Here is an 18,838-nt window from a genome sequence, read left to right as displayed (position 1 = left end):
GTAAATGCTGTCAGATACAAGCATTTCCATTGGAACACTACACTGTAACAACCCACATTGAGCAGGTATGTTTGGCCAGGGCACAACTTCTTGACAAACGAACTGCGGACACAGCATGGTTTTCTCCCATCAACACATGCCCTGCACACACCAAATGAATGCCAGCAACTCTTGCACCCAAAAGAGGCAGCTAGCACATCGTGTTACCACATAGACATCACCGCTTCAACTTTTTTGTTTAGAAATGCAACTACTGTGAATAAGCTCACTTCCCTCCAACATAACTTTACAGCCATGAAAGCAACCACTGTGAGTCACTCTAGAATACCATGGTTCCTGCCTGGTTAATTCGAATCCGTTCTCAGTTCCAGCTTGAAGGATCAAAAAGACAGCACAGAGGAGTGAACAAAATATATTGCTGTCTGCTCTTTTTGCTGTCCATGTCCCATAGTTTGGTGTCCTCTCCATCTTTCTACGCAGGGAGCGTCCGTCGGTTAAGCTGGCCTACCCAAATGAAATATGTCACTCAATACAAAGGCCCTGCAGCATTAGTTCCACTTGTACATGGCAACACATCCACTATTTCAGGTTTTCGTGGCTTGTGACATGCACTTGATGGGTACCTGAAAACATGCTTTTATCTCGAGACGACGCTTTAAATAATGCCCTTATCACCCTTCACTAACAGCAAGCTATTACTTGTATATGCCACGGATCATTGTAAACAAATTCTCTCCAGGTCAGCACGACATCCTCACGGCATTTCATTCCGTATTATAACAGCACCTATGAAACCAGTTTTTTTTTTTAATTCATGAGCCAAGGTACAGGCTAATTTGTTCGCAGTTGATTTCATAAAAGTCGTTTTTAGATGAGTCATGAAGCTAAGGCCAGGGACCTCCTCCTTCCCGCTCACGACAACACTACAGGTAATCGAAACAGTTTTTGTCCACTTTTCCCCCCTAAATTTAGTGATTATAAACTCGGTTCCTAAGAATTTAATTTCTCTCATGTACATGAATAACGGGGACCCCCTGCAATTACTTCCCAGTGTGTTCAATCTGAAAACCAGTTTTTGTAAGCTGCAAGAGTTCATATTTTGCACCAGAGTAGTCGAACTTGCGACATCAAGCATGTCGCAAAAGCAATGCCATTATTAGGCCTCTTGCATACCTTTTTTTGTTTACTATTTGGACCCTTTTAGCATTTCCCACTTTGTCAATTAATACCACTTGAAAAAGAAAAACAACTCAAAGAAAAATTTTGCTTCGTGATGCTGTAAGCGGCATTTCTGAGAGCTACAGCTAATGAACTTGGTTGTTTCAAAATGCTCCTAGCGCAGAAGTGCATGGAAAGTCTTGACATTTACGCTACTTTCTCTTGCCTTGCTTTCTGTGACATGCCACGCACATTTAGCATCCCTGAAAGGTAATTTAACCATCTGGAACCACTTCATACTAGGGGCCACCACTCCTTTGAACTGTCTATGGATTAGAGTTATGTGGGCCTGTCTGCTGGCTCTAGAGACATTACGCGCCAGTTTCTGGTGCAATGGAGTTCACCAAAAGTGCCAAGAATCAATGCAAGAACACAGTGTGCTTGCAAGAGCCACTCAGTGCAAAATTGTTCAGTTGTCTTTCAGAGTGTTTCATGTTGCCACGGAGAACAAGCGGCCAGCATGTCTCGAGAGATATAGAACAGAAAGGTAGCTGCAGAAATGGCACAGTATTCTGCAAGTGCCTTCCATTTGTGTGAGAAGGCCACGAGCTCTGGCTCTGTCACTTGCCACATCCGCTTGCTAGGAGCAAGCATTGTGGCAACAGAGGCGAGACGGCTGGTGGGCGTCTTGAAATAATGAAACCAGAAAATGCTCCAATAGGATCTGAAAAAGCAGAGGCTGCTGTGGGTGATGGCTTGCAAATAAGGATTGTTTAATGAATTCAATATACCACATTCACGTTCATGCTGGTCAATATGCCATACAGGTCAACCCCTCTGGGAACCGTAAGAAAGGGACTGCTGTACAGTCCAACCAGCAGGAGCTCCAAGCCACCAACACTCAATTAAGGGGACCGGCAGCGTAGCGTATACTGGAGCTGCAGCAGCAATCCTTTGTGGTGCACTGAAAGCTTGGCATTGTTGTTGCACATGAAAAAACACTGTCGCTATGACACCTGACCCACTTTTCAGGGACACTGAAGTCATGTGCTGCCGTGCAATTTTTCAACGCTTCTGCATGTAATGTGATGACTCACTTAAATGATGTCAACGATGGTTGCCATGTTCGGGAGGCATAACTCACCTAGTGGCTGAGCAACTGTCTCATTTTTATGACTAGAGCTCCGAAGTGCAAGGTTAGCGCAGTGGTGGTGCTAACTTATCTGAGGATCTTTGAGTGGGTCTGCTGAAAAAAAAAAAAAAAAAAAGTGCGTGAAACATTTTCACAGTAACGATGGTAGCAATTGCCGTGAAGTGTTCGAAGGCATCCAGAACCATCACTTTCCTCAGCAGCGTTGTTGGCATTAATCTCCCCCTTTCTTTTCTGCATTTGCAGCTGGGTTTGCACCTTGCCCTGGCTGCGATTTGTATATCGACTGGCCCGTGAAGTTTCAAGAACATAACTTTGAAAAAGAAAAAAGATCAACCTATACGCAAGTAAATATGGCAGGTTACAAAAAAAAACTACAAATTATGGTTACGAGGGACAGGTAATGTTATCTGCGTGCATTGTCCGGACATTTTTCTCAAACACGCATTAATCAACTTTCTGCAAAATAAACATTACTTTCAATTTGACACCTCTGGTGTCTCTTTCCGACTCCAGTCCTCTTTCACGGTGTTCACCCTTGTCATGGTTCAATAAAACATATTCCTGCTGGCTTGGCTGGTACGTTCTACTGATATAAAATTTACCAGTGCAGCCAAACACACACCACAGAACAGCACAGTAGACAGGAGCCACGGTGAATCATGTTAACCATGACGGCAGTGCCTATCCCATCTACTGTGCGCTCTGTGCTTTTGAACTGCGCTGTTGGATATTTTACATTAGTACCATCCTAGCAGCATGCAAGAGGGAACCTACAAGCCTTGGCCTATATACCAGGGCTTGCGTTTCCTCGCCCTGCTGAGCATTACCAGCCCCATACAAAACGGCTTCATCTAAGAAAGACCACAACGGTCCTGAGGCATGCTGGTTAATGGTGAGGGTACACAACTGACACTCTTGTTTCCAAAGGTCAAGTTTTGCAACCCTTGCCCTCCTGCTCAGCAGATATACACAACCACACTTGAGCAAACAGCCTGAGAAATGGGCAGCGAGCCTTCACACTCCATCCACTGGGCACTTGTAGAAAAATAGTTGGCAGATGACTTGTGCACACATGCACACAGGGTGGCCCGGTGAAGCAATGGATCTGTGGGGAGAAGCAACATGCTTTAAAGCTCCTTAGTTTGAAAGGTATTTTATACAATATATATATATCTACAGAGTAGCAGCAACACACACTATGCGTATGCATCATCCTCCTTCAGGTTCTCACAGCTTGGCCCACACACAGCGAAAACCGGAACCAGAGTTGCAAACGTAAGCCCTGCTCAACTCCCCTCCGAGGGTGCCAGTGCTGACCAGCAGCAGTTGGCAAATCGTGTCTGAAAATCACAAAGCGTGGATAGCACACACAACACATTATGGGCAATCCCTGTAGCCACCACAGCACACTAATGCAGGCACACTGACAACAATGGTGAAACCAGCACCCCAACAAAGTCACACTCAAGTCTTGCTGTCCTTCGACATTGCCGCACTAGGACACTCAATCAACTGCTTGACGTGGCGAGATTAACACGACAGCATTTACAATGCCGGCTCCATGCAGATTCGATACAACTGACTCCAGCAGGCCCAACAGCCATGCGCAAAGCTACAAAAGGTGGTCGGGGGACAGTGCGCTGCCTGTGTTTACTGTCATGTGCCAACAGTGCGGCCACACTGCAGGACTGCACTGGAGTGCACCAAGCAGGTAGCATTCAGCACTGCCACATCCGTGCTGTCTGCTCATTGCACAGCCCATGCACACAGATCAGGTTGCATCACAAAATTAGACTCGCACAGCTCGAAGCGACGCTTTAAAAAAGGCAATGGCCAAAAATTTCTTCACCACTTCCACCCTGAATGCGAGCGTTTTGTCCAGCTCCATTTCACCCAAAACACTTCACCTATCCAAGGATTTCTATGGGTCCACTGTTAAATATGTCAGACACACCAAGCCAAACCAGCTGACTCGAATGCAGCTGCCCCTCGCACACTACCCTGCTGACTTGACATACCGCTTTCACCACAGACCATACTCTACCCGACTGGTGAACTTTCTGGCAGGATACTGCCGCAAATGTCGTCACTTTTGTTTGATAAGAAATGCTTAGCGTAAGTGAAGTGCCTCTCTCTCCAACAGCTGTCCATAAACCTGCTTCTGCAACAGACAGGTGTGCCTAGTTTGACACAACAAAGGAAGTTCAGCACAAGGCCTGTGCCATGAGAACATGTGCACTAGTGCTGGCTGGACCATCAGTTCAGTAATGCGCACTCCACTGCAAGTGACTTTTTTTCAAAAATACTGAGCTGCCAGCTTTAGAGGGCACAGAGACACAAAGACATTGGCCAGAGGATGGGCATCAGAGTTTCACAATGTTTCAACGCTCTCGTGACTAGCTAAAGGAGAACATGTGTGCGTAGTAGTACTGTTCTGCTAGCGTTTTCATATTTCTCCAAATACATTCGGAGACCTGTTTTCACAGCAGTTTCACATATTAATGTACACACAACGACTGCAAAACAATGCAGCCTTTTGTCTTCAAACAGTCTCTACTGTAACCTCTGACATTTCGGTGCATGCGCTCTCTTGCAGTCAGTTTCCAACTATCACAACAACAGCATTTAAAACAACTCTGCTAAAGCGCACCATTGCAAATACTTTTCGCAGCAGAAAATACCCACACTGCAAACTGCAGCTACTCTTTTTGTTACAGCGCTCAAGCTGCAAATTTTTCACAGCTCTTACATCTGGAGGATCTGGACTAAAAATGCACTTTATATAGATCAAGCACACTGGTGACTGAGAACAGTGCAGTGACCACTATATACTGTGCTCACTGGCATCCACACAATGCAAACATTATGATATGGTCACTTTGTATATTGTGCGTGCACTTTTGTAAAACGTGAACCCACACTGCATCTAGCATCACAGCCTGTTTTTTTTTGGTTACAAAAGGAATAAAAATGAAACAGCAGCCACCAGTTCTGAAGCTGCATTTCAGCATCAAAAAATGGTGGCCAGAGGTAAGTACGGGAGGTGAAAATGCACGCAGCTGAGTGCAAAACATCACATGGCTGCCTGTGCGGTTTACCGAGGTTTCAGAAAAACGTATTTTGGCTTCCGGTGAACTGACCTGAATTCTAATAAAGAAACAACCTAAACCCAATTAAACCAAGTGTTGTTTTCAAAACTTGAGGTTCACTCTACCTTACTTCAAAAGGCTGCCTTAAAAAGGCCCTGAAGCACTCTTCGCTGATTACAAAATATGTCTTGGAAACTGTCAGGCAGCACGGCCACAGCTTCCAATGTTCACCCACTGGTTCTTACTTTTGATCTTGCTTCTGAACAATGCTATCATGAATTTGCTCTCATTGCTTGATGTAAAAGGAATACAGCCAATGGTAGCGCACTTCATTTCCAGTGATCCCAGAAATGCCATGACAATGCCATAGTGATTATGACATCTTGGAAGCAAATATAGGTGGAGGAATCAACAAGACTGCTCCAGGGCTCCTTCAGATATTACTGAACACTCCTTGCACAGTGCAGATCAATGCAGCATGGATAAAAAATCAAGACCTGGGAATGTATGCTTCGATTACCTCAGATCCCACCTTCTGATGCCTGCACCCACTTATAAGAGCACAGAACAAAACGTGGCACAACATTTTTTTGGTTTAAGAGAACCGCATAAAAGAACAAATGAAATAAACAAACTCACATGACAGACTGCCTCTCTACAAAGCTTCCTTGTTTCTGAAATGGCACTGCACTACCGTTTGATTTATCAAACTGTCAACTCGAACTGCACACGTGACACGAACCATAGTGACCCATAATGACCTGTTACACCTTAAAATTGTAGCGAAAGAAGAGAAAAAGGCATCAAAAAAACAAGCTCCATAACAACTGACATACTTACAACAATATAACATGATAAAAATTACTACAACAACAAAAACTCAAGTCCAAAAAACAATCAACAGCAGCTGCCAAAAGCAACAATGAAATCGTGAGGGAACTGCTTCACTTTCAGAGCCGATCTCAAAACACTCTTTCTGGGGTCACACACAAGTGACTTTGCAGCCAAGCTCAGGGTAAACGCAGAGCAACAAATGGCCAAACATGAATGCACTGCTGTTCACAGGAGCCCCCAGACTAGCAGCAGCAACAGGTCACCCTCGTAATAAAGATGCACCAGACTACTAAGGTCGACTATTCAGCAGAAAATGAATGTATTAATACATTAACAACACAGTCCAAGTGTTAACCCCATATAAGCAGACATTTGCAGTCAGAAATCTAGGGTCACCTTTCATCTCATTAAAGCCAATCAAACTTTCCAGCATATACTGCTGGGCTACAGTATTAGCCTAGAGGTAGTAACTTGCAAAGTTTGAGTGCGTGTGATGACTTCCATGTTTCAAAATACTTTTAAGCACAACAATTAAGGAGTAATTCCCTCATTTCTCCCATCATAAAAAGCTGGCCAGCATGTGAAAAAGCACTTAAAAATGTAGAAAGCCACCCATTGCAATTTTGATGGCAACAAAAATGAAAGAATGCAGCCAGTACAATCGGGATGAAGGACCACATCGCTTGGCTCAACGGCTGCCACCATCTTCCTCAGCTCCTGATCATCAAAAAGTAAACACTCTTTCCGTCCATCGCAAACTAAGTACTCTGGGCTCAGGCAGCACAGCAGTAACACACACAACGCGAGGACCGAGTAAGGCACTGGAAAACCAGACCCCACGAAGACAATGTGTGCAAGAACTGAAAATAAACAGCTTGTAGCAAAAATATCCCGTACATTCTTTGTCTCGTCGTAGAGCTAAGCGAAAGTACAGCCCCACTGCCAGTTCAGACACACGCAGTGGTAGGGGGCGGGGCCCTGAGAGGCAGTGAAGTGCGGTGGTGACTGATGAGACCATTTTGGGCAGAGGGCAGCCAGCCGAGGTAGGATGTGTTGAGAGGGCAGAGCCTCGCAGTCGAAGCTGTTGCCCCGACTAGCCACTCCTAGGAAGATGGCAGCTGCATGTCCATGAACTCTGCCTTGTGCCTCCTGTACATGTCCAGACGCTCCAGGGCAAACCTGGGCAGGCAGAAAGATGCCTCTGTGCTAAACAACCTCCTACCCAGATGATTAAGGTGCAGGGCTCACTGGACACCGAAAAGTCACAGAAAGAGCGAAGGTAAATTATGTCGTTTCACGAGGCTGCACCGGTTTCTCGATCAAGGTTGGCAAGTGACTTCAGTTTGATTTTCAATTTGTATGCCTGACCAGATTAGTTTTCATCGAGACGTTGACTATTTTGCTGGATACGACAGTGAGTTTTCGCGAACTCTACGGGACCTCGAAAAGAAGCAAATGTTTGTACCTATGATCTGACTACCTTCCTGTCAGCGAGAAAAGGCACGCAGCAATACAGTGCAATGGCTGCTTATCAATGTCTGGCTGATATCAGCAATCATCAAGAGAGCAAAGAAGAATGTGAACTGGTGGATCTCGTGCAAAGTTGGATGCTCCCAGTGAAGGGGGCTTTGGTATGAATGTGGTCATGACAGCTGAAGCCTGGCAGAAGCAGACGAGCCCTTCTACAGCTGGTCCAACAGGGCAGCAGTGACCCCAGAGCAACATGGGCACTTCTGGGTGCAACTTTACTGTGATCCCTCCGTGCCCTTTTCAGACGGCGGACGACCTGTTATGATCAGGAGTACAAGCAGGTGCTACCAGGTACCCAGGGCCATTGTGACCAGCCAGAGAGGAGCTGATGATCACATGTTGAGTACGTGTGGAATATGCAGCGGCCGTGAGCTGACAGCGGGCAGACCATAGGGTAGCCGCCTGTTGAGCATGTGTGGATCACATGGTGGCTATGTGATGAGCATGTGCAGATCATGTTGTGGCCATGCGTTGACTATGTGTGGGACATACAGTGGCTATGCGTTTAGCGCAAGCAGACCACATGGCGGCCATGTGTTGACCATGTGCAGAATATGCAGTAACAGTGTTGAGCACATGCAGCCTGCACGGCAACTATGTGTTGAGCATATGTGCACGATGTGGTGGTGACAGCAGCGCTTTATGGTGTCTCCATGTCGTCCATGTTCACTGTTGCGCTGTGTGAATGTAAGTTTGGTGGCCATGCAATGACCATGTGTGGACCATGCAACAGTAGCGGCATGTTGAACACACGCAGACTGTGAGGTGGCTGTGTGTTAAAAGCAAATGTGGACAATGTGGTGGTTGTGTGTTGACCACGTATGGACCGTGTAGCAGCAGTGGGTTCAAGCACACGCAGAACACAAGGATGCTTTGTGCTGATCATGTGCAGGCCATGTGGTGGCCACATGTTTACCAGACCGCAAGGTGGCTGTGTGAAGCACACGCACACTACGTGGTGGCCAAGTGTTGCCCATGTGCAGTGGCTGTGCATTCAGAATGTGCAGGCTACATGGCGGCGTTGACCATGTGCAGCCAAAGTGATGGCTGTGTTGGCATGCGGACCACATGGTGGCCATGTGCGGACTGCCTCCTTCCAGGATGACAAGGTTCATTCGCTGCTTAGCTTTCGAAAAACTGGTACAATCTTGACAGCCCATCTGTAAATTGCCAAGACCTCTAGGATTAATGATGAACCCTAAAACTGAAATGCACATTTAACGCGATAGCGTTAAGGGCCCTGTGTCACAGAAAAGCCGGTGTCAGCATTGTTGTTGGCGGCGTTGTAATATGAGACTCTCTAAACAAAATCTCCAAATAAAAAATCTTCGGGAGATATGGAGAACCGAACCCAGCAGAACACACTACAAAGGCTCATTGGTTCGAATGGAAAAAAAGTGGACCTAGTGGATGCGTTGTGGTCTTTGACTTTGTGAAGTGTCTTTGTGTACTGATGTGTACATGAGTAATTATGAGTATGCGAATTTGAAACGGGACCCAATAACAATCGCGTTCTACTCTATAAAGCATATCAATTGACTGCCACAATGAATGGATGGATACGGCTAAACCCTTTAAATCGGGCGATGGTTCAAGCCACCCAGCCATGACTTGTGAAATTTTACTCTTCTCTTGATTTTAGCCACGAATCAGATAACCTTTGCTTGGTTATTTCTACCCGCTTGAAATCTCCTTTACCTTCACTGTCCTTAAACCCCAATGCCTTGGATAAGTCAGCCCCGCTGCTTTCCCTTGTAGGGTGAAGCCCTTTACAGGAGAGTATCAAGTGTTCAGCCGTTTCCTCCTCCTCTCTGCACGCAATGCACAACGCGTATCTCGTGGTACCTGACTATATCTCTTAGTCCGCGAAACTACTGTCCTAGCCTCAAACAACAAAGAGCTTCCAATACAATTATCATAGATATTTTCTTTGACAATTTCCTGCTTAAAAATCCTGTATGTTCCCAGAGGTCATTTCGTCAGCATCCCTGTTTTCCACAGAGCTCTCTCTGTTTCTTTAACCTTTTTCTTAAACCGATAATTGCTGATTTGACCCCCTACTGCTGTCCAGATATTTGCTTGTCAATTTTCTAGTTCGCTTTCTCCATTTCGAGTCAACATTCTTTATATACAGGTATCTGAAAACTTTCCTAGCCCACCGCTTTTCCTCCATCCTTCTCAATCGTTCCTCAAATGCTATCTTACTGCTAGCCTCTCTGCTCTCGAAAGACGCCCATCCCATATCACCCTGTACCTCCTGATGATTTGGTGTATTGCCATGTGCTCCCAAAGCTAGCCTCCCTACGCCACGTTGTTTAATTTCTAACCTTGCTTGAACATCTGGTCTCATGCACAGGACCGCATTACCGAAAGTCAGGCTAGGAACCATCACCCCTTTCCAGATCCCTCTTACCACTTCATACCTATTGTAATTCCACAGTGCCCTATTTTTCATGACAGCTGCATTCCTACTAGCTTTGTTCATTACATATTTTTCATGCTCTGTCAGATACTCAGCACCGTTATTTATCCACACCCCAAGATACTTGTACTCATCCACGCTGTGGCAAAGCAGCGCCATCTATGTTGTAGAGATGAAAGTAAATGCAAACAGCTTGCACTGAGGTATGATAGGTGGTGTTATGATCATGTTCGGTTTGGGTTTATGGAGTTCTATGTTGCAAAGCGATTCGGGCTATGAGGGATGCCGTAGTGGAGGACTTCGGTAATTTTGGACCTGGGGTTCATTAACGTGCACTGAAATTGCACAGTGGTTGTGGATTCGAATTTGGAGGACCGGCAAACGAAACCTTGGAAGACGTCAAGTGGTCCGAATGCAGAGCTCGGTGATAACATGACGGTTACGTCTCTGCGGGCGGCAGCATGGGTGCAACCCTTCGCGACCTCTTAGGGCTTCAGACGGGGACCGGACCTGTGTGTGTGCCATGTTTTGTGCGGGTGTCAACCACTCTGATGTCATGGAACTCCTACCACCCCAGCACGATGTAGGCATCTGTGTGCTGTTGTGGTGTGGTCAACGAATGTGATGCCAACAGAGACCCAGACCTCCATTACGGCCTCTCTTTCTGTCTTTTCTCTTTCGCTCCAAACTTCCTCCCTTCCATCACAGCAAGGTTGTGCTGTCCACCAATATACCAGACAGTTACGGCGACATTCCTTTCCTCTAAAATTGCAATCACAACTGAGACGCACAACGACCAATTCAGGCAGCAGTGTCACTGCAGCCCATTTGTGACCTCTTCGGGCGGTGCACGGGCTGTTTTGAAAGGCCTCCTAGAGAATCCGAGCGATTTGTCCGATGGCCAAGGCATTCCGTGGACTCCCTGGCGCCGCTGCAACATGCTGCAACATGCTGTTGCGTTCCACTCTTGGAGGCGAAGCTTAAACATCCTCTAATTTTTACTTTCAATGCTGCAGTTGAAGATATATGCAAAATAAGCTTTTATGTAAAGACGGTGTTTCTCACTTGTGAAGTGAATGGCCTGCACCAGTTGAAAGTGATCCAAATTTCTGTTGGCCACCTCTCCTTTTCTGGCAGCGCATGGCTCATTAATGTGCTTCAAGAAATCAACCGACTCTTTGCAAAGAACCTACACTGACAATACCTATTTACATTCTGCCATGCCACAAGGCGATATGCTCCCAAATGAAAACACCAAGCACTGAACAACAAATGCCTGTGCTCAAAGGAACATGTTCTGAAACAGAACTTGCACTACTGCATATAGATCCTGTTGCACGGTAACACCACTTGAAAGAAAATCCCATCTTGGGTGAGACAAATTAAGATGCACGGCAAACTACACATGTGCTTTGTTTGCCTTTTCTCTGGACTTGTTTAACCTGGGTACATGGCATGGTTTGATGGCTTGAAGAAACTCAAAGTGCTGACCATGGTACAGCCAATGTGTGGCCTACTGAGTCATACAGTTTACAGTGCAAGCGTGTCCGTGGAACACAGATGGGCTCAGAGACGGGTTCATTATGGACACGCCGTGGAAACAGAAAAAAAGACAGGATGGCTCACTGGAGGAAGTCGAACTTGATGGTGGAATGAGCAGCCTGGATGAGTGCCCAAAGGCTCCACAGCATGCATGAAGCCTGCAATGATGCAATGCAGCACAGCCAAGCTCGTATTTTTTACAGTGAAACCAAAGCACACTGTCTCACAGTGTACACAGCAAGAGGTGAAAAAAAAAAACAACTGAAAAACGTGCAAAAAACTGAAAAAAAAAAAACTGTCAACAGGGCACATGGCTGGATTTTGAAGTGTTATTTCGCAACTACGTACCATAATGCTAATAACTCTGCCAATGTGCACATTTATAACCATGTCTAGCAAGCTCTGAAAGACAGGATCACTAAGAAAGCATACAACACAGCATTTAAGAAGACTCAATGGTAGATTTTATCAGGAACAAGCAATAAATTACATAAGTGTTTCCCCTTTGGACAATTCGAGGAATGTAGTTTAGTACAATAAAACATTACTAATTTTACCCTCGTGCACACGCCTGTGCAACTAGCCCGCAAGAATGTTACCCTCGTTAATTTAGATAACAGGCAGCATGGTTTCATCCAATGCCCATGCAAGTCTATGGATTCAAGAACAATTTTCAATGCAAAAGCATTTCTTGCCTCATGAGTGGCGTGAACAGGGCATGTTACGCTTTCATCAATCCATAGCAAATCCACAATCATATCCACAGCCATCCAACAAGCCAACCCACAATTAAATCCATAATCCAATCCAGAATCCAACAAGGCACGAATTGTCGATGAAGAAAAATAAGAAAATAAAACTGGGATCTAGGCGGGAATTGAACCCGGACCTGTGGCGTGTGAGGTGGGCACGATTTTACTGTGCCACAATGGTTCAACAATCGCAGCTGAACAAAGGCGCGTTTAGTGAATGAAGAGTTGTCTTAGAAACGTATCTCTGAGATATGTAGTGTACATGAGTAATTATGAGCAGATAAATTACAGATGTCACAATTAACCGAGTAAAACAGTACGTTTCCAGTAAATTTACGTCTTGCTTGGTGTGTCGAAGCACCTTCATATGGCACCTACTGAAAACTCCCCTCACAATGTACGACGCTGACCCAGCAGATGGCGCGCGCATAGTAACACAGTGGACGCCAGTTCGGCCATTAAGCAATGCTCCAAGATGCAAATCCAGAAGGCGCATAGCTTTTGCATTTCCGTATGTAAGGAGCCTTAAGTGCACCTCATAATTTTTGCAACTATAGTGAAAACAAGAGTTTAATTGCACATGAATATCTACATTTCTGATAAAACATAACCGAATCTCGGATTAAAGCTAACACGTCCTTACACCACCTGAGGCACCGTATGGAAGAGCTGTTGACGCACAGCACAGCACAATGGCTTGTCACATGAAGTGAAGGCAAAATTTTCTCCCTTAAATGATTCAGGGGCTCACTTGTAGTAATGAAAATAGCGTAAAGAATGCTTACAATCACTCTTATCACATTAGTCCGAATGTGGAGCATTTATGAGATTCAAAAGTGAGTAAATACGTTCCAACAATCTATGATGCCACGTCTACAGTGTTTCATCTCTCATACAATAGGTAAGTTTGCTGCCGCCGGAGCGTGCATGAATAATGTTAAGAACCATGAACGGCTCATGTGAAATGATGCCCACTGTGCTTTTTTTCTTTATGTTATATTGTTGTATGCTGTAGCCACTTCTTTCGCAACTGGCAGCCACTGCGAGGAATGGCAGTTTCACTGCAACAGCTACACACTGCACCCAAAAAGTCTGGCCTGATCGTGGTAGCCGCCAGCGGCGTTCACTCCTTCGTCGCATAGAGGATTTTGCGATGAATTCCAAGTAGCGCACTGCGCAAGATTTTTCACCGCGAAAATTGAACAGTGAAACTTTGCCCCTTGGAGGTCGGCCTTTAATTCAGATGGGCTCCTGACAGGAGGCCAAGTGGAGGTATGACTGACACAGTCAGCAATCGTCCAAACACCCTTCCTCAAGCCTCCACTGAACGGTGCAGTGTTACTTATGCTAGTCTCACATGTGAACAATGACATGCACAATGACAACCGGAGGACCCCGCAGCCTAGAGAGAGTCCAGCCATACAGCTCAATCAGCCAGCCAGGTGAGTGCAGCTTTGCCCCATTTTGAGCATAGACTAGTGCGTCACTAGTCTTTCCTTCAGACCCCCATAATTAGAAACATAGCGCTGCATGAGCGGTGGCTGCTGTAAAACGCAGCCATGTGTCGCCCAAGTGCTGTCTCTCTCGATCCTCCGATTAGCGAGGCAGCCGCGCCACGCTCCGCTTGCGGCGGCTGCTGTGAAATATGCCACACAACACAGATTGTCCGCGCCAGCCAAACCACTTGCAGCGTTCTCTTCCTAATGTAAAACGTCTGCTTATATAATCACAACACAAAATAGGCTCCTCGGCAGTTCTTTCTGAACAACAGGCAACGCAATCGGTGGAAGTGCTTTGCCTGCTGCTGCTGCTGCTGCTAAACGAGTTGCCTGAGCAGAGGCACAGCGCCACTGATGCCAGAATCTAGAAATGCATGCCACCAAAGCAGAAGCTAAGCAGCGCCTTCGAGAGGGCCCTGCTGTTCACACCACCAAAGCAGGAGTTCATTGGCCATAGCCTGAATATATCACAGAATCAACAAGCTTAAAGAGCTGCGCTCAAATTGGACGTTGGGGAGTATTGTAACCGTCGGTGAATTTCTTTTTTGGAGAAGTTCTGCTTCGACATTCCTAACAGCGTGAGCACAGTAATGCGTTTGACGAAACTGGAACAAATTGTTGGCTGCTCAATTTTCACCTCAAAAACAGGCAACCATCACCCAGGTTGTGTCAAACAAAATTATAATTATGCTATATCGTGACCTGTACGGTTGCTTTATCCTGGCTGCACAGGAATCTCATGTATCCTGTGCTACGGCTTGCATCTGATGATCAACGTAGTTAGTGCGAGCAAAATGTGTTGCTACCTCACTGCAACTCCTGTGTTTGTGTCCTCTATGCTCTCTTTCCTGTTCATGCCCCAGTCTTTCAGTGCCTGTTGCGAGTACTCTCCGACTAGCTCAGCCCGATGTGGTTCTCACCAAGGCAAACTTGTTCACTTGGACGTAGAGCAGCTCGACGTCCTGCGCAGAAGCGCTCTCACCACGGCCCGCCAGTCGGTGCCACTCGTCCAGGTAGTGTCGCAGCCAGCACAGCTGGAACTCCCGGTCGGGGTACAGTGAGCTGTCAAAACGCTCCACCCCTGCAACAGGGAAACGGAGGATGAGGACACTGCTTTAGCAAAGTGACCAGCTGGTCCACTGGGCAGCTAGACTGGCAATGTGGGCTCAACTAGGCTCAAGGTGTTGATGATGATAACGAGTGTAGAATGTGTAGTCAAGCTGACTACTAAAAAGAGCCAATGCAAAGAAAGAATCGACAGCAGAGAAAATTATTTTTTTTCTGGAGGTGCTTAATCGACATTTCTAAGCATGCTTAGCTGCTTTAAAATGCATCAATATATTTTTATTGGTGGTCTATATATGCGGTGTTCATATTGTCATACACTGTTTCATGATCAGGTGTATTAAATTAAAAATGCACGGCGATCTATTTTACACTTACTGCCACAGCAGCTCCATACCAAGATCTAGTATTTCGATTCTACTTTTATGGTCTACCTATTATTATGGTCTGTTGTGGTGTATTTTAATAATGATCACAGTGCTGATTTCTGCCGCAATATGTTCAGTGGATATATTTCTGAGCGTACTCTTGTGCTTTAAAATCCATACTGATCTATTCTGCACTCACTGCTGCAGCAAAGTTCAGTGCAAAAAGCCAGTGCCTTCCTCCAGCAGATGCCCCCACTGCTGGTACCTTTGTGTGTGACATTGTATGGTCACATGCATAGTTTCTCCTCCTGTGCACTCTGGCAGTACAATAAAACTGCAGTGCAAAGACCACTTTTGCCCAGAACTTAGTCACTGCAAAAGCAGCATGGGACTGAGAAAATATGCATATACACACAGTCTTGTTTCTTCCTCGTTTCTTTGTGAAGGTCAAATCTTGTGCAGCACGCCATTCCTAGCTGCGCTGACAGTTGTGTGCCCTGCACCATGCGTTGGCCTCTTGCATGCAAATTCAGCTCAGCTGCTAGTAGTGGAAACTGGTGATTAAACATCCCCAACACAATTGGCACTGACCAACTTCTGAAGCAGCCACACTTACTGTCCCACTAATGCAAAGCATTTTGCAGCGCTTATCCACTCCACATTTGCAATGACGACCCACTCATTGCATTGTCTCGATACGCTACAGATGCAAAGCTGACACCAAAAGCTTCACACTGGCAAGAACAACTTGCTGCAGTGGTTTGCATATGCTCAGAAGCGCTCACAGGCCACAAGCAAGACACAAGTTGGCTGTGTGACGCCATGAGCACTTTTAAAACCTGCACCACTAGAAATGAAGAATAGCTGGAACAGCCACATGGCAACTGCACTCACCAGCAGTAGTGGCATGCAACAGAAGCCATTAATGCAGAAATTGAAAACAGAGAATAAGCCTACCCCCAAATTCGCAGAAGTGGTTCCCTATGTCCAGGGCCTGGTAGTTGTTGTCAGCATACTCAAAGTCGATGAAGATCACCCTGTCTGGAATGGCAGATGAAGAGGGGGAAGAATTTTTATCTCCAGAGGTGTATTCACACTGTTGCTGCTGCGGCGGCACACATAACAGTAAGGGCCAGAGCCAACGAAAACAAATCGTCAAACAGTGAACTGTGCTGCAGCCTCGATGCCAACCTGTGATTAAGGATGGTTCGCCCTTTAGGTCATACAGGCAGTTGTGAAGTGAACTGTTTGATTCTGGGGTCATTAACAGATGCTGCAAAGGCGTTGCGTTCTTCTGTGGCTCTCGTGTCCTTGCCATTTTTTGCAGCCAACAGCACCTATAAGGCCAATTATTTGCATTCTGGCATTCCCCTCACTAGCGATCGTACATCAGTAGTGCAGAACAATGTTACCAATGCCACAAAATAACTGCGCATTGCCCCCATGTCAGCATTCCTCTGCTGCTGTCTGCACCCCCTTTCTTCCCAGTGCAGGCAAGGGCAGAAGGGCTCCAGCCACTTCTGAGAACAGGGCTCTGAATGAGCAGCTGGAATGCATGCGGAAACCACTGCACAGTGTGTGTGCAAGGGGGAGAAAAAAGAACCACCAGCTGCAAGGCAGCACCTTCTTTCTCCTGGTAGATGATGTTTTTGACCAGCAGGTCATTGTGGCAGAAGACGACAGGCGAGCCCAGGCCCGAGAGGTGTTCCTCCAGCAGCGACACCTCCCGCTCCAGCTCGGCTTTGCTGGGGATGCACGACAGGAACCTGCACCATGGACGTGCCTCAGCCACCACCATTTGCGGGCCACAAAGGCCACCATGAACAACTAGCACAGAATGCGACAAAGGTAAAGGGAGGGGGGGACTGACCACAGGTGCAAGTGCCACCTGAAAATATGAATCACTGCACTCGCTGAACTAGCATTTCCCGCCAGCATCACCGCAGCACCTCGCACTGCTTCTTCCCAGCTCAGTCTGCCCAGCCTGAGGACACACCTCAGGTTACAATGTACGAGCTAAGGCGTGATCAGAGGAGTGAAGAGGCTTAACACAGTGCAGCAAGCGCAACCAGCTATGCCTCCGGGCCTCTTCTTACCATGCCATGCAACGCTGCAGCTTCCACCGTTTATAGACACCTGTGGCAACTGACACACAAACTAGGCCTGGACATATGTGCTAGTGACCTGTGCACATGATGCCAGCATCTGTGCAAGGAAGCACAAAAGAAATGGGGGGATGTGAGGCCTGCTGCAATAGGTGTACTCTGGTGCTTTCAGTGCAGCAATTAGTTGATTCATTCCATTTTATCAGCATGCATTTCACAATGTTTGGCTTATTTAACAGCATGCAGTGCATGCAATGCACAGGCAGCTCCAATATGAAAGGGAACAGTCGCTTTGCACACAAGACGGAATTCTGCTCTTACATCTATACGGGAGTTGAAAACCACCTCATAGGCATTATCTGTCAACAGGAACACTATTTAGAGCAAGGGAAAGTGTGTGGTTTTTACTCCTACTTTTAAAGTACTCACTGCCTAAATGCAAATAATTATGTATTCACTTTCATATTGTAGGCACTCATACACACCTCTGCTGCAATGAGATCAGTAAACAAATGGCCACTGCCTAAGACTGCCTTTCATGGACTGTTTCTCTGCAACGCACAATACAGTGATGAACCTGGTTCTAATGAGAGAGCCAAGTTTTTCCGATCATGATACAGGCAGAAAGAAACACAGCCATCGTGAGGTAATTAGGTGCAATGGGTGTTGTGTGGTGCTCTGTGCACAAATGCACAGGGCACCCATGCAGTACATCTTTCATACCATGCAATGCTGGCATTAAAAGCCAGTCAACAAACTCACTGCTCACCACACCTGGCTGACTGCACAGAGAAAAATAATAAAGACAGGACGCAAATGCAAACAGGTAAAGCACAAAAATACCCAAAAAAATGCCAGAAAAAAAAAATGCAGTTTTCATGCGTGCGGAGCAGAATAAAGGGGTGACAAGAAGAGAGCTTCACCTCCAGATTGCAGGAGAGGAGAAAAGATGCAGATGCAGCCGGAAATGGAGACAGCTAAGTTGCGTGCTACACCACAGTGGCAAGAGCGAGTGACGTGCAAATTTAAGACTTTTCTCAACGGGTATTTGCAGAACTTCTGTCACAGGGCATAACCCCCAGAATAGTGTCCACAACCGTTCCAATCACAAAGTCAAATTGGACGCCATGTCAATCACCTCAGAGCCAAAAGCAAAACAATGAATTACAGTGATTAGACATTCCAACAGCAAGCTTCAGTAAGAAACAGCCGATCATGCTAAGGCCACCGAAGCCAACAGTGGGCACAAATGCCAGCCAAGGCCGGCCTTCGTGCATCCTGATGCAGCATACTCGCCTCTCACTACATCCGCCGGGACAGC

The 18,838-nt window shown here is 46.3% G+C and overlaps 1 protein-coding gene across 2 annotated transcripts in view; it reads right to left on the bottom strand.

The window, feature by feature from the left end:
• Positions 1 to 1,907: 1,907 nt before the first annotated feature.
• eas (ethanolamine kinase 1) overlaps positions 1,908 to 18,838 on the bottom strand; it is a 35,967-nt gene continuing 19,036 nt past the window's right edge. For both annotated transcript variants that reach the window (XM_077660989.1, XM_077660990.1), the window contains exons 5-9: positions 17,036 to 17,178; positions 16,370 to 16,453; positions 14,900 to 15,060; positions 11,813 to 11,886; positions 1,908 to 7,413 (exon numbers count right to left, since the gene is read on the bottom strand). In XM_077660989.1, the coding sequence (XP_077517115.1) occupies positions 7,338 to 7,413; positions 11,813 to 11,886; positions 14,900 to 15,060; positions 16,370 to 16,453; positions 17,036 to 17,178 (538 nt within the window). In that variant the 3' untranslated portion in view covers positions 1,908 to 7,337. The remainder of the gene's footprint in view (positions 7,414 to 11,812; positions 11,887 to 14,899; positions 15,061 to 16,369; positions 16,454 to 17,035; positions 17,179 to 18,838) is intronic.

The sequence above is a fragment of the Amblyomma americanum genome, chromosome 4 (genome assembly GCF_052857255.1).
Source record: "Amblyomma americanum isolate KBUSLIRL-KWMA chromosome 4, ASM5285725v1, whole genome shotgun sequence".
Classification (NCBI taxonomy): Eukaryota; Metazoa; Arthropoda; class Arachnida; order Ixodida; family Ixodidae; genus Amblyomma; species Amblyomma americanum.
This window is presented reverse-complemented; position numbering and strand designations above follow the sequence as displayed.